This window comes from Choristoneura fumiferana, chromosome 4 (assembly GCF_025370935.1).
Source record: "Choristoneura fumiferana chromosome 4, NRCan_CFum_1, whole genome shotgun sequence".
Classification (NCBI taxonomy): domain Eukaryota; kingdom Metazoa; phylum Arthropoda; class Insecta; order Lepidoptera; family Tortricidae; genus Choristoneura; species Choristoneura fumiferana.
In genome coordinates, this window is record NC_133475.1 from 19,268,821 (window position 1) to 19,284,703 (window position 15,883).

Consider the following 15,883-nt stretch of genomic DNA (forward strand, 5'->3'; position numbering starts at 1 on the left):
CAACAAACATTGTTGAACTGGATTTGACATATTTCATCATCATCATCCCAGCCTATATACGTCCCACTGCTGGGCACAGGCCTCCTCTCAGAACAAGAGGCTTGGGCCATAGTTCCCACGCGGGCCCAGTGCGGATTGGAACTTCACAAACACCATTGAATTGCTTCGCAGATTGTGCAGGTTTCCTCACGATGTTTTCCTTCACCGCAAAGCTCGTGGTAAATTTCAATGTAATTCCGCACATGAATTTCGAAAACTCAGAGGTGCGAGCCTTTGAACCCACGACCCTCTGCTTGAGAGGCGATAGGTCAAACCACTAGGCCACCACGGCTTTTTACAGGTAACAGGTGTAACAGGTTCAAAGTGTCTGAACATCAATGGCTTAGCTTTATATCTTAAATAGTAATGACTCGAAAATTGGTTAAACCAATCTCCAAACTCATATATATAAATATACCGTATATTTAGGATAATGCAAATACAGTTAATAAAAAGTAGTCAGCAAAAAAACTTTTACTGAAAATGTCAAAGACAAAACCCTATTGCTAAGGAAACAGCTAATATGTACTGGCTGCCAACCTTCAAAGAGACCAGTTCAAAAAATAACTGTTATTTTTCAAGAGGATTTAATTATAATCGGTGAACAGTTATCAAAGCATTTACCGTCAAACTGAATCATACCACATCTAGCCCACACTTCAAAGCAAAGGAAATTATACCTCTAGAATCCCACGCTGATGCCATTTGACAAACTAAACGATCATCGTGACGTCCGTGAAATTCAGTTAAACGTAAATTACGACCAAATTAACGACTAGAGATAAGCCAAGCCTATTATTAACATTGAAAACAATAATAGTAACGACTTTAATAATACCAATTTCAACAATTTAAGTGCAATATGGGGTATAAAATTCATAAAAATCACGTTTGTTGTCGCGTGCCGAGAATAGCTTTGAAATCTCAAGCTACAAATGCTACAATCGACTCCTGCGCCGCGGCATTGACACAGCAGACAGGCTCCGGTGCGCGTGCACTCGCCTATCAGACAGAACGAGACGGCTATTTAAATCTAATCTCACTTTATTATTATTTAAATTCTGTTCCAAGCGATGGTTTTATTGATGATTTATAATTGACAATTGGATATGGTATAAGGAAACATTTAATTCTATTATGATCGTTCTTGCCGTGTCTATTATAGTTGTTTCCTTAACAAACAATGTATCTACATATATGTGGGATCGTTTGAAGGAAACAACTTTTTGAAATAAAAACTAGAAAACAACAAATGAAAACAGAAAACTCAACTAGCACCAAGGCTCACTCGATCGTAACTCCTACTCAAATCGCTTTAGCTCACTCGCTCGTCTCATTCACTCTGCAGCAGTCTTCAGTCATTCGGTCGCTTAATTACATCAAATCATACAAACACAAATCCAGCCTCATTCCCACATAAAATATGCGTAGTTAATAATATAATACGAATGATATCGCAATTGACAAGATTTCATATTTCTAAGACTATAATTTGATTCGTTCTCTGTATTCTGTTTGGAAAGAGAAAACAGCTGATATTTTTAAAATTTCGCTACAACCATTAATTAATTTATTACAATTTTTTTAAGATGCGCTTATTCTAAAAGGCATAACTCCAAAACTACGACACAATAGATCCATTACTTTTGTCTAGTCTCTTTGTCACTCGAGTAACTTCAGTCATATCGCGGTCGCCAGTCTTCAGACCAAATACATATATCAAACATAATAAATCCATCCCACATAATATATGCGAAGTTATTAAAATAATACGAATGATATCGCAATTATATTGAAAGTGTATCGTGCTAATAAAGTTATAAGTAATTAGCATAATATCACAAGTAATCACAGCTGAATGTCAATCACGATTGCAATAGATGAGGCATAAAGTTCATTTTGTAAGCTACAAAACGCTTCGTCATCTCATCAACGTACTACATCTACATCACTAATTAGCCACGGTTTCACTCACGTTAAGTTAACCACTTAGATCTGGAAGTAGAATAGAAATTTCGGGATATCACTAAATTCCCATGGGAATTCCCGAAAATGCTGATAATGATCTTCATTTATTCATCGTGACCGTACAACGAGCGTTAATTTGAGACCCATTACGTGAAAAAATCCCATGAATTGTCATACAAAATGACAGATATTCGATATTAAGTGGATCCCATAACATCCCAAATTAATGATCGTGGCCGTACGACAAACACCCGAGTAATGTGTCATGTCATGTTTCTAAACTTAGTGGTTAAAATTTTGAGATTTTACATGGATCACGAATGAATATGGAGGGTAAATAACAAAAAAGTAACGAAATTGTAATGGGTGTAATTCAGATAACTGGGGTCTGGTCCTACTCCTGACTTGTCACAAACAGTCCTAACAATTTTATTAGACTATAATTCGGTGGTCTCATTCATAGTATCAATTCAAATTTTCAAATAAATAGCCCTTGTCTCTTAGCGCAAAGTACAGCAATACGGACGAGGTTGGATGCTCTCCGGATCAAAAAAGCAGGGATAAGTCACATTCCTCGCATGCCTTGGTTAGTTGTCAACGGCAACACGGCAGAGTCAGCACAATCAACCTTAATTGAGGAAACGGTCGATTATAACACATGCAGGCGATACTACTATCGCTAATTGTGCTAACTACAACTTGAGACAAAACATTAGTCATTAAAATTTTACAAAAGTAGTAGATTTGATTGCATTAGTTTCAACTTGTGCTGTTTCTACTTGAAATGCAAGGCAAAATTTAAAAGGTTGCACTCCTAAGAAACATCTTGCTCAAGCGGCAGAAATTAGCAAACATATATTTTACTCGGGATAAGTAGCACTCTATCAATGAAACATTCATTCGAAATCACAACCGATCCTTTTACAAACAAACGGAAACCGAACATCCGATAAATGCAACATTACTCACTGGACTGTAATAAACTGAGAGAGAAAAACGAGCGACGATTCGCATTGACAATGACAAATATCGTCAACAACGCAGTAATTTTTTTCCACAACTAGGAAGTTTCCTGAGGTAAACGGATTCGATGGATCTTTTAAGGAGGCCGTTCGGATACGGACAGACGTGCAAAAAACTGAAGAGGCATCGGTCACTGGTCACGAGGCCAACCAGTCGCTTCACCCACTTAATAAGATTATCGATGGAGCCATTAACTTAATCGGTCATTTGGAAGAGTCGGAAGTAGTTACGAGTTATGAAATACGGAAGTGAAGAGATATGTACATCGTCTCAGATAAGGTGGTCGTCACATCGACGACGTAATCATCAAAGTACGTTTCTCATCTAAAGCCGCATTCATAAATGCATATGCAATGCATAATAAAAAGCATCCCTTCGTAAAGCTTTAGAACAGTAATCCCATATAATTTACTGCCATAGTATTAAACGAACACCTAATAAAATCTAAATCTACTGACAGACAGCGATGAAACCATTTTAATGGTGACGAATATTATCAATCTTTTCTTTCTACAAGCTTTCCCGTGTATAACGACGATTTTCTACGTCCCGTTTCATAAATAGCAACTACACAATTTTTAATACTCGATAACCTAACACAAATAAGAAATATTAAATATTATTTTAACAAAGACTGTGTTCACTATATAGGGGCCCACAGAGACGTCGAGGAATTGAATTAAATGGACAAACGTATTTAGTCTAAGTAGTCAATAGTAAGTGAACATGTTATACAATTTGGGGGTGAGTCAGTTTAGGCAAGTTAGTGTTATCCTGGTTATGACTCAGTCTGAGATAGTAGAGCACGTAATTAGAGTAATAATCTTATGTCCGCTCGTCCATATAACCTAATAGTGGAGGAAACAACATTGTGGCATTTGCAGCATAATTTTTAACAACTATATCTTTTTCTTTTTTCAAAGCCACGGAATAACAAATTTAGAGATTAGAACAGAAATATCAACATAAGTATCAATTATACAAGATTATTATCCGAAATTAATCCGGAATATTTCAGCAGCTTGATTGTATTAGTTAGATTGTACTCTGTGTACTACACCCCGATAATGTTTTCAGGATTGTTTTATAATTATGAATGACAAATGTTTCCATACATTTATATATGTTTTAGGTGTTCAGTTCGTGTTTGAATAAACAGAGATGGCCTTACAGATATTCGTCACATAAAACATCATAAACTTATCACAGAGTAGTGACACAAAACCTAAATGTATCGCGTTAAAGAATTCTTCTTGCAACTAGTTTCCAGACTACTAACTAAAGGCACTTACATGTAATTATGTGCAATTAGAAGAATGTAGTAATTAATTAACATACGAAGAGCATAACAAAGTAACAAACAATAGCGTAGTTGGTCCGTCCAAATGACAGAAGGCCATATGCAATCTATTTTTGTTTTAGTCATATTAACGAGTTTGATTAATTGTTCTAACTACACTGCTCCGAATAGAAATACGAATGTGAGTAGAAAACACAATAAATCCATTATAGATCCGTAAAGCTAAAGCTATACTTCATTTGCGACCATGAAACAGTAGAAACTTTAGGATATAAACTATTTAGAAATAATAAATAATTGAAAATCTGTAAAATAAACGACTAATGAATCTGTACAATTAGCAAATACTTATCAATATAGGTAATATCAATTTGTCGAAGTTTCACAGAATAACAAATTCCTGGTGTTGTATGTGACCAAAGTTATATTATAGCTACTATACTCTACTACTGCCGGTCTACTAGAGAAGACCTGCAGGTTCGCATTAATGGAACATATAGGTAGGTTCGGATAAGACATCGTCAGTTCGTTGATTTATCAATTCAATCAACCTTGCATATCTAATTCATAATCGTTAGATTTGACAAATATGTAATATGTTTTAGCTGATTCACTATAAACATCAATAGATAAGTGTCAAATATGTAACATAATAAATAAAAATCTTAATTTTTGTATCTACAAAAAAAACACACAAACGCAAATAATTAGACAAGGAACACCACATGTTTAACTAGCTAGAAAGTTTCGCACAACTTTCGCTGAAAGAGTAAGGATCGAGACAAATTAACCAAAGAACATTTTGATAGTACGCTACACAGTAGACAGACATATGACTATTTCTCAGAAAGTTGACTATTTTTCAATTTTTCAGTTGTTGATCTATTTAAAAAAATCCTGACGCTATCTCACCACAAAAAATAAGTAATTTTGTTTTTAAATAACAAAACCTTGTGGTAAAAGTACCTAAAAAAAAGTCAGATAATCTTTGTTGTTGGATCCAATAGAAAGTTTCGATGTAGTTACAAAATTATGACTTTTTCCTCACAAGATTTCGTGACGTTTTCCTGACGTCAAGAAATTTTGGATGTTTTATGTAGTTATGATCTCGTCCTTAGGGTTAATAATTTCTTGACAAAACTGATTTCTTGTCAATTTTATGACGGGAAAACTTTTTGAGAAATACTCATGTGCCTATTTTTTCACCCAACCCAACCCAATACTTAGTTCTTAGTCAATTATAAATTTAGAGACACTCTCATGCCATGCCGAACGTCAATGTAGGCATCAACGCCATCAACCTTGAGCGTAATTTGGCAAGAGCGTTATCATTATCACTGTCATATGGCATATTAATGTCCGCAGCGAAATCGTCTCCGCTAACAACTGGAGGCCATATTCATTTCATATTTTGGCGCCTCACTTATTATTATTACTGTATTATTGCCAACACTACTGATATATTTAATTGTTTTGCCATTTTAAAGTTTGAGCATGGTAACGTCATACTAGAAATTAGCAAGGTGAAAGTGGTTGAATAATGAATACGAAACTTAAATTCGCGAGATTCACCGAACAATAAACCAGCAAATAAGGTCCCTGTGCCATAAATGTGCGATCTTACTCGCACGAAATCTGCCTATGCATAATTTAATATATAAGACATCGGTTTCACACTAATTCTGGTGGCAGTTCAGTCAACCCATCATTATGGTTTTCTGTCATTCACCACTGATTGGTGAATATTATTTAAATTGATCAATTTTCATCAGTCCGTCAGTCCGGGATGGTTACACGATAATTTTCTTGTCATTCTGGCCAAAACTTTGAACTGATGGCCTGCACTGACGCCAAAATAGCGTGTAAGTATAACCGATGTCTAATGAAACTTGGTCCTTACTACTCACCCTAAAACAATCATACCGAAAGACTGTATAGTGCCATTCGAAGATTCGAACAACCAAACCATGTTTAGAATCGTACTGCATCAAGCGTGGTTGAAAATTTCACACAAGTAATTATAAATTCTCACCCAAGTATCACGTTACATGAACATGACGGAGAGAGAGCACGGCACATGGCACTTCATGGCAGCAATCTTGCACTTGACGAGCATTAGTACCTTTCGGTTCAAAGACATTTCTCCGGCGTTCCATTAGCTAATTTTACACTCAAAATGGTACTCAATGCTTGATTAGGCTTTAAGACCACCACTTCGACGGTGAAAGCTTATTTATACGATGTGATAAGTACCGTATGGTGCAAGAGTTGCATATATTGTAGTGGTCGATCGATCCATAGCTCACAACAGCAAAATGTTTTGATTCGGGTCGGGATATGTGCATTATGTATGAATGGCATTTAACTGAACATGAGCAAGTTCGTGACAACTTGAAGCTCTTAGAGATAGGAAGATTTAGAGTGACGAAAGGATTCAATGAGTGTAATAGTGTAATTCGCAGGGGGTGATCTTCGGGGCAAATTTTCCTTTGGGCATTTAGTTTTCCAAGCACGATGTCCGGTGAATACCCAGGTGACCAGGTACAAAAGGAGCAATTAGTCTACGAAAAAAAAATGTCGTTAAAGCAAATCGCCATCAACAGAACAAATTGAACCCAAATGCACTTTTTACTCATAAATGATCAATATTTAGCCCTTAATGAAATATGGCAGGGTGACGGTTCATGAGTAAGGAATTACGAGTAGTTTGTGGTGTAAAGTACAATTTTCATTGCGGACGTTATGCTCCCGTGACCATTTAAGTTGTGGTCGTTTAATAATAATGTAATTTTGCTTTGTAAACAAAGTGGCTTTTGCGAACATCTTGTTAATGGCAACGTTCTGCTACGAGGACCTCCTAATCAAAATTGAATAAGTGTGCGTGCATCATGGCTTCTTTACAAGCTGGTTTAATATAAATTCAATAATTAACGCGGAGCGTGATACCTGTAAAGAGGCACACACGTCCCAGTCACTTTGTAATGGATAATGTTCAATTTATACAATTTGATGGTTCTGTACGCCTCCGTTTCGCCTCAATAGAAGCACATCTTAAGAGCGACCTTTATTACATTACCTGTTATAGTTAAAAGGGACATAAACGTGTGTTGTATTAACTTTCTATTTGTATTGCAATGCAACTTATGCAACGGCCCAAGCTTAGCGTAGTAAGACGACCGGAACGCGTCAGTCAACAAGAGTCCCGTTTGTTTCCAACTACATAACGTCACCTCGCAAGATTATACTTTACTAGCTTTTGTCCGCCACTTGATCTGTGTACAAACAATTCCCGGAAACTGTAGCTTATTTTAATCAAAGATAGGCAGTCCAACTATAAATGTCCTTCTAGACTAAGCGATTGGAACTTTTCCGTGGATCGTAATTTCATCCTCTTCTAATAATAATGTGATATAATAGTAACTAAGAGATACAGTCACCAGCATTTCTGACACAACAAATTGTACATAAATATCTGATACGACTCTTATTTCTGGGGCCAGTAGGACGTGTCAGATGTTTTTACACGATCTGCGGTGACAGATATTAATGCAGGTGACTCTACAATCAAGTCATCACGTTAAGGCTGCGTTTCCACCAGAGGTATGTGTTTTTCATGAACCAATAGAAACGCTTCATTTACCTCGCCTCGCTCCGCTCAGCTGCTTCCACCAAAGACATGCTGTGCGAGGTTAGGTAAATGAAGCGTTTCTATTGGTTAATGAAAAACAAATTCCTCGCAAATTTGTGGTGGAAGCGATTGGCCTGCTAAAGCTCAGCGAGCCAGCAGGGCTACTACGAAACTCGAAACTCAAAGTTCGTGTCGTGCGGTCCCTCTGACACTTATACTATTCAATACGAGAGCGAGAGGGCCGGCACGATACGAACTTCGAGTTTCGAGTATCGTAGTAGCTAGCCAGGAAGCCGAGCCGAGACCGCTGCTTTCCGCGGCGAGCGTAACACCACTTTTACTTTCACAAGTCCATTCACCCGTCCGCGGTCCAAGTTCGCCCCACTTCCATGAACCCTCTCCATTGACCCGAGGTTTCGGTTCAAGGAACAGACTGCCCAAATTTCAACTGGCACACGATTAATCATGTCAGTTTGACAGTGACAGCCTGATAGGGGTTCCCTAACTCCAATCTAGTAGAAAACGAAGGATTTTAATGAAATTTCGGCTTATGCATTCAGCGAGTTTACAGTCCAAAATTAAGGTCAGACAAGTTAGTGGCCGACGGAATGCTATTGCAATAGCTACTTTCAGTAAATGAAATATAGTCTACAGTGAAATATAAGTACAGTTCGCACGAAAGCTCCGAAGAATCTTAAATCTAAGGAAAATGTTGAAATTTTATAAAATCGGTGAAATTTATTCTCGCGTCAAATCCAACATTACTTGATATGTGGTATTATAGGTGACTTGAGTACATTCCAGTCATCTTGTTGCTGCCAATAGTTTTGAGAAAGTAGGAACAATTTCACTATACCAAACATATAATAAACTACAAGCAGTTTCTCAGAAATAATTTAATAACGAGAATATAATGATAACGTTATGTATTATATTAGATATATTTTTTTCGTAATGTGAACTGTAATTTCCCATAATAAGCTCCCGATATTTGTACATTGTACAATCAATGTATTTATTTAATAAGTGATCACTTTTGTACCTTGTCACTTTAACATTAACATCATGTTTGAAAAGACAAACCATGTTTGAAGTGTAACAACTGAAAGCGACAAGATACCATCAGCCAAATAAGTGGTCTATCCATTTTTAAACAAGTTCCTATCAAATGAATATGTTGCTAAAGTCGAGATTTCAAGTTGCCAGACACTATTGGCATTATTGTTTTATGACGTGCTAACGATTATCAACTTTAGGGTGATAGACCACATATTTGGCTGATGGTACAGAAATGATCACTTATTTATGACGTTGACTGTACCAGCAGCTTGAACAAATCATGGTTAGACGTCTACCCTAGCCGTGTGTCATTGTGGTCTATCTGTGGGGCTCTATTCGAAAATCGAAGTTCGTGTCGTACCGTCTCTTTTCCCGTCACTTTTAACCCATATCTGTAATAAACTAATGATACGTTAATAAAAATGGATCAAACCCATACTATCATACTATAATTTGGCTTATAGGACAGTTCAATGACCTGTATTAGCCTTAATTACTAAAGCTAACAGCCCTGAGAGGATAGCTAATTATGCCTCATTGGGCACTTAACTCTATAAATAAATATTGTTTATACTTTAGCTAATATGTGATAATAGATAGTCAACTGCTTGATGATTTATGTTAGAAGATAAGTAAATTTTTAGGCATAATTAATAATCTAAGTAAACAGTTTTATGTAAGGAAAAAAAATATTATAAAGTATGTTTTTCATTTCATTAAGGGCTCACTGTGCTTATGAACTGATTTTGATGAAACATGTCTAAGAACCATTGCTAGAAAACCTGCTTTCAAATAAAAAAACCGCACTAACCTGTCCTCTCCCAGAGGCACAAATTTGTGCCCAAAATCCTTCGATCCTGTCATCCTGGGAGATGACAGATTAAAATCGGTCCACCCGTTTAAGAGCTACGGTGCCACAGAAAGACAGACAAACACACATAGCGGTCAAACTTATAACACCCCTATTTTTACGTCGGGGGTTAAAAAGTTAAAGTTTGCTGTTTTTTTTTTGTGATTCATCAGTATTCAGTTATTCATTTTTTTCAGTATTCATTTATTTGGCAAAAACATAAGACTTATAAATACTAGTACTTACAGAAATTATGCACCCTGGTAGGGTATAGCCACAATTATTGTGTATGAAATTAAAATCTAATACACAACTAAAAGCCCTGCCTAAAAACTACTTAAAAAATACTAGACTTAAAAAAAATATATTTCTATTATTGAAATTGCACAAAGTTAAATTATGTATTAGGTATGGCACGATAATAATTTGTTTCTACCTAAATGTGTATTAATTTAATATAATATCACAACAAATTTATTTCTAAACAAACAAATAAAATATCTATATTTTTATTCATTTAAAAAGTCTGTGATAGAATAATAACATTTTTGTAAAAGGTCTGTTTTTAACTTAGCTATAAATAAAGTATTATTTTTGATATTTTTTGTATTTAAAGGTAATTTATTGTAAATGTTAATTGATCTATAATACGGGCTGTTTTTGTAGATTTCTAGTATGGGTTCAGGAAGGACTAATTTATGGGTTCGACGGGCACTTTTTGAAAATTGGTACAAATGTAGGTTTTTCCTGACAAAGATTGCTGTTTCTAATATATATAGTGATGGTAGGGTTAATATATTTAAATTTTTGAAATGTGGTTTGCAACTGCTTGGTTGGTGGATATTGGCTAGGATCCTCAGACATTTTTTCTGCATTACAAAGAGCTGGTGTGCGTCGGAGCTATGCCCCCACAGCAGCAGCCCGTAGCGCAGCCAGGCGGCCGCGTGCGCATGGTACGTTGCCAACGCACAAGCCGTACTGGTATTTGCCTTGAGAACGCTCAGCGCATATATGAATTGTGACATTTTAACTTTACAGTTTTCGATGTGTTTTTTCCAATTTAAATGGTTATCAATAGTAACCCCTAACAATGTGCATTCGCCAACTTCTTCTACGTTAATAATCTTTAAAATTGAGTTTAAATTAATTTGTTGTTTTTGTCTTGGTCTGAACTGGATGATTTTTGTTTTGCTATTATTAATTATAAGATTGTGGTCTTGAAGCCAATGAGCTATGGTATGGTAAGTATTTGGGATTAAAGTGTTACTATCTTGTTCATTGTTGCATTTAAATAGGATTGATATATCGTCAGCAAACAGAACACATTTGTGTTCAGTGGTCTGAGGTAGGTCATTTATGTAAATGAGGAAAAGCACACATCCTAAAACGCTGCCCTGTGGGATTGAACTGTCAACTGTGTGAATATCAGACGTAAATGTTTTTATATGACCAGTTACATCGTTAAGGTGTTCAATTTCAACGTACTGTTTTCGTTGACTAAGATATGATTTCATCCAGCCTAGTGCTTTGCCCCGAATACCTATTGAGTTTAGTTTATTGAGCAGAATGGCATGTGAAACTCTGTCATACGCTTTCGACATATCTAACAGGAGTCCTATAGCATATTTTTTGTCCTTTATGTATTCTAAAGCTTCTTGTATGTAGTTGTATATAGCAAGAGTTGTCGAGTGTCTTTTTCGGAATCCATGTTGGTTTTCGTCAAGCAGTTTATATTTTTCTAGAAAGCTGTAGATACGATTTGCCATACATTTTTCGAATATTTTTGAAATAACTGGAAGCAATGCGATTGGTCTATATGTGCTTGGATCATCTAATCTTCCCTTTTTTTTTGGAATGGGCTTTAACTTAGCTATTTTCAGATTGTCCGGAAAACAAGATTGATCAAAGGATTGGTTTATTAATTGTGTAATAGGTGGAGTGAACTCATCAACACAGGCTTTCAGTAAGAATGAGGGAATTTCATCTACGCCACAGCTAGATTTATTAGGTAAGTGTTGGATTATAGCACGTATTTCTTTTTCAGTGACAGGTTGCAGATACATTGAGTTTACGGCAGGGCGTGCAGCAGGCCCACCGGCCGGGGGCGCGCCACCGGGCAAAGGAGACTTGCCAACTGACACGTAATAGTTATTAAACAAATTAGCTATTTTTTCGGGATTATTTTCTGTTTTGTTTTGTGATTTTAATGAAATGTTTTTATGTTTTTTTGTAAAAATTTTCTTTGTTATTTGTTTAACTATTTGCCACATTGTTTTATTTTTATTCTTAGAATGATTCATTTGTATAATAAAGTTATTTTGTTTGGATTTTTTTATACATTTTTTGAGAATTTTTGTGTATTTTGCAGTATGTTGCTTTAAAACATTATTTTTACTTTGATTAGTAAAGATTTTTAACAATCTTTTGTGTGTACATGATTTTTTGAGACCCGTAGTTAGCCAATGTTTAGTGTTTTTGTTTTTTACTTTAATATGTTTTTGTGGTATATTCAGATTAATTAATTCTGATATGTAGTTTTCAAAGACTTTGTAATTTGAATTTATATCATTTTTATGTAGTAAAATGGTTTCCCATTTAGCTTTTTGCAATGCAGCCTTGAAAGACTTTATGTTTGACTGGTTGTAAATTCTTCTATACATATAAACATTTTGATTTGCGGTTGAGTTTTGCTCAAAAGTGTACAGCAAGCTTTTATGGTCAGAAATTCCCAAATCTTTCACATTAACATTATACTGTTTGTTGTTTGTGAAAATAAAATCAATACAAGATGAGCTTACATCAGTTTCTCTAGTCGGTTTATCTATTATTTGGCGAAGGTTGAACTCAAGCATTGTATTTATTAGTCTTTGATAGTTATTTGTGTTTTGAAATTTATTTATGTTGAAGTCTCCTGCTATTATAATATGTTTTTGGTTTTTCGATTTAAATTTGTTTAAAAGTTTGTTTAATATCTCAAAAAATGTTTCTATTTCTCGGTCTGGCCTATATATTGCTACTAATATTACATTTGGTTTTAATTCTATTGCACAGCATTCTACTACACACTCTACTGATAGAGCCGCGATGTCTGGCCTCTCTGTGTACGGCACGCCATCTCTCGTTACTATAGCGACACCTCCGCCGCGGCGCTCGTGACGATTGTATGTCGCGGCAAACGTATAGTCTCTAATTTGCATTACATCAGCTTGTTGGTCTGAGATCCATGTTTCTAACAGACATATGGCTTGGTATTTTTTATCGCACAGTATGCTATCTAATATGTCTATTTTATTTTTAAGGCTTTGTGTATTTTGAATAAGTACATGGAAGTCAGTTTCGAAACATGCGACACTCATTCAAGTTTTTCGTTTTTACTGTCGTTGGAGTTGACTCTGGATCTGTGTTTGGAGCTGTGTTTGGAGTTGGGTTTGAAGTCAGGTTTGAAGATGGGTCCGTATATTCTACTCCGTTTATTATTAATCTGTTATTTCTTAAAACAGCATGCTTTCCATCACGTCTGGCTTCCCGGAGTATATTAATCAGATTTCTTCTTGTTTTCAGTGATTTCTCGTCCAAGTACTCAGTAATTGACAAACCAGTGTTCAGGAAAAAGTTACGGTTGTCTAGTAGGTAACGGGTAATTTGTTTATTTACGAGCTCTATGATTAATGGTCTCTGGTTGCCTCTTTTACCAATACGACGTAGCTCCTCAACATACCCGTCCAAATTTACATTCATTATATCTCTGAACATATAAGACAGACGTTCTAGGAGATCATATTCTGATTCTCCGTACAGTTCTTGAAAGCCATGCAGGACAATTTTTTTGCGAGCGCTATCGTTGTTTTGATTTTCATTATTTATTGGGTTTTTGAGTTGAGATTGTATTCTTTTAATTTCATCTTGAAGCTTAATATTTTCTGACTCCAGTATTTTTATTTTTTGGCCAAGGTCAGTAAGATCTTTTTTAATAACCTTCTGTTCGTTTGACAATGCGTTTGTACGTTGAGTCATTTCCGTTTTCAGGTTTTCAATGGCTACTTTAATTTCTCTTTGTATTATAGATTTAAATTCAAATAACATCTCTTCTTTGTTCATTTCCAGTTTTTCGTGAAGTATAGATTTGAAGTCATCTAAGGTTACTGTGATAGTCCTTTGACCGCAGAACGCTGAAGAGTTTGGTGCGTTTGTAGAGTCTTCATCATAATCCACACGTACTGCAGCACGTGAATCATTTTTAGGTGGCGTTGACATAAGGCACGTGTCGCCCAGCAGATTAGATATGTCCACATCACTTGAGACATTCTGATCATTTGATTCATGCTCGGACTGTTTCATACCCGCTGGGGACGCGGGGGTGTTATCGTTCCGCCGACGACGGCGTGTGACTATACCGCAAGAAGGACACAACCAATTTGTTTTTAATTTTGGTTGGTTTTCTCTATAGAATGCTGACGTAATGTTCACACATTGATAGTGGTAACAACCATTGCACTGTGTGCAATAAAGCTGTTCCAGTTTATCGACTGCTTTAACGCAAGCTAAACATTTTATAGTAGGAGTCATAATTGTTTTTGCGCCCTCTAGTGGCGAGTGGTCGTACTATCGAGATGGTCTTGTTATCTGAGTCGTGTTTGCTGCGCTGGTTTTGAACACTCGCTAGCCTATGTCTTGTAGTTATAAGTTTAGCTCTTGATTGGTAGATGGCGTTGTTCTCAATCACTGAATATAAACAAACAGTTTAAATTGACAAACGGTTTTATTATTTTATTCTTGCCAAATTTGCCAATCCTACCTTTGTATATGTATGTTTGTCTACATCACTTCGTCTTCGTAGTTACATCTCAATTTCACTGCACCTTTTATTGTTTTATCGTTTGTTTTTAGTCAATAAGCATAGATTCACTTTCAAACACCAACCGGCAACCGCTTGGCGCCAGATTAAAATTTTACTTTTCTTCTTGTTTCTTTGCGTATTGGAAGGAACTATTATATTGAACGGTGTGAGATTTCAATTTACATTCATTTAAGTTGTTTTTTTCACTGAAATTCGAGTTAAAACTATTTTTAAATGATTTTTATCGCGGAGTCGTTATTAACGTGCGCACGGTAGCGCCCTTCACCAACACATCAATGACCAAAGAAAAATTCAAGTTTTCAATGGTAAAAGCTGTAGCCAAATTCTATGCAAACAAAGTCATGAGCAACAACTAGATACATAGCCATTAAACATTTTAACCAACCACACTGTAAGCCATAAAAATGTGGATATGGTTGCCAAAGTACATAAATACACAAGTTTAGAATTTAGAATCTATTCAAAAGCAACAAAACTTTATGGGGTTATATCCTGTTGCCGTAAACTATTAATTTCGCTATCAAATAGAAGCTGTTGAAGTAACTAAGTTTAAGGAGCAGTCATAACAGCACAAACTACATTGTGGCATACTTTGGGGGTGGCTTTCTTTCTTTCTTTATTCAAACTAAATTTTTTAAGAATTACTCCTTTCTTTACTTTGTAACAACAACATTTTCTATGATTAAAATTTATCAAAAATACATTTTTAAATAATAATAATATTAATCCCAGCCTATATACGTCCCACTGCTGGGCACAGGCCTCCTCTCGGAACGAGAGGGCTTGGGTCATAGTTCCCACGCGGGCCCAGTACGGATTGGGAACTTCACACACACCATTGAATTGCTTCGCAGGTTTGTGCAGGTTTCCTCACGATATTTTCCTTCACCGTAAAGCTCATGGTAAATTTCAAATGTAATTTCGCACATGAATTCGGAAAAACTCAGAGGTGCAAGCCGGGGTTTGAACCCGCGATCCTCTGCTTGAGAGGCCATAGGTCAAACCACTCAACCACCACGGCTTCACACATACCTGGATTACATTTTTGTCTAATAAATAATTATAAATGGGACAGGATAACAAACGAGAAAATGCTGATTGACCCAGATACCATAATAATTACCACTGGAATAGGTAATGGGTATGCAGCCAATGACA

General features: G+C 36.0%; 2 protein-coding genes across 2 annotated transcripts in view; both read right to left on the minus strand.

Annotated features, from left to right (window-relative positions):
• The window catches only part of fwd (phosphatidylinositol 4-kinase beta fwd), a 67,777-nt gene that overhangs the window by 48,825 nt on the left and 3,069 nt on the right, over window positions 1-15,883 (minus strand). The gene's annotated exons all lie outside the window — the stretch shown is intronic.
• On the minus strand, window positions 12,137-14,890 carry LOC141427099 (uncharacterized). Its single transcript, XM_074086331.1, has one exon. It carries the CDS (start codon window positions 14,431-14,433, stop codon window positions 13,198-13,200), a length of 1,236 nt encoding a protein of 411 aa, XP_073942432.1. The 5' UTR covers window positions 14,434-14,890; the 3' UTR covers window positions 12,137-13,197.

Bases quoted from the DNA above. Each gene is read 5' to 3' on its own strand.
- LOC141427099 (XM_074086331.1), bottom strand. From the start codon at position 14,433: ATGACTCCTACTATAAAATGTTTAGCTTGCGTTAAAGCAGTCGATAAA.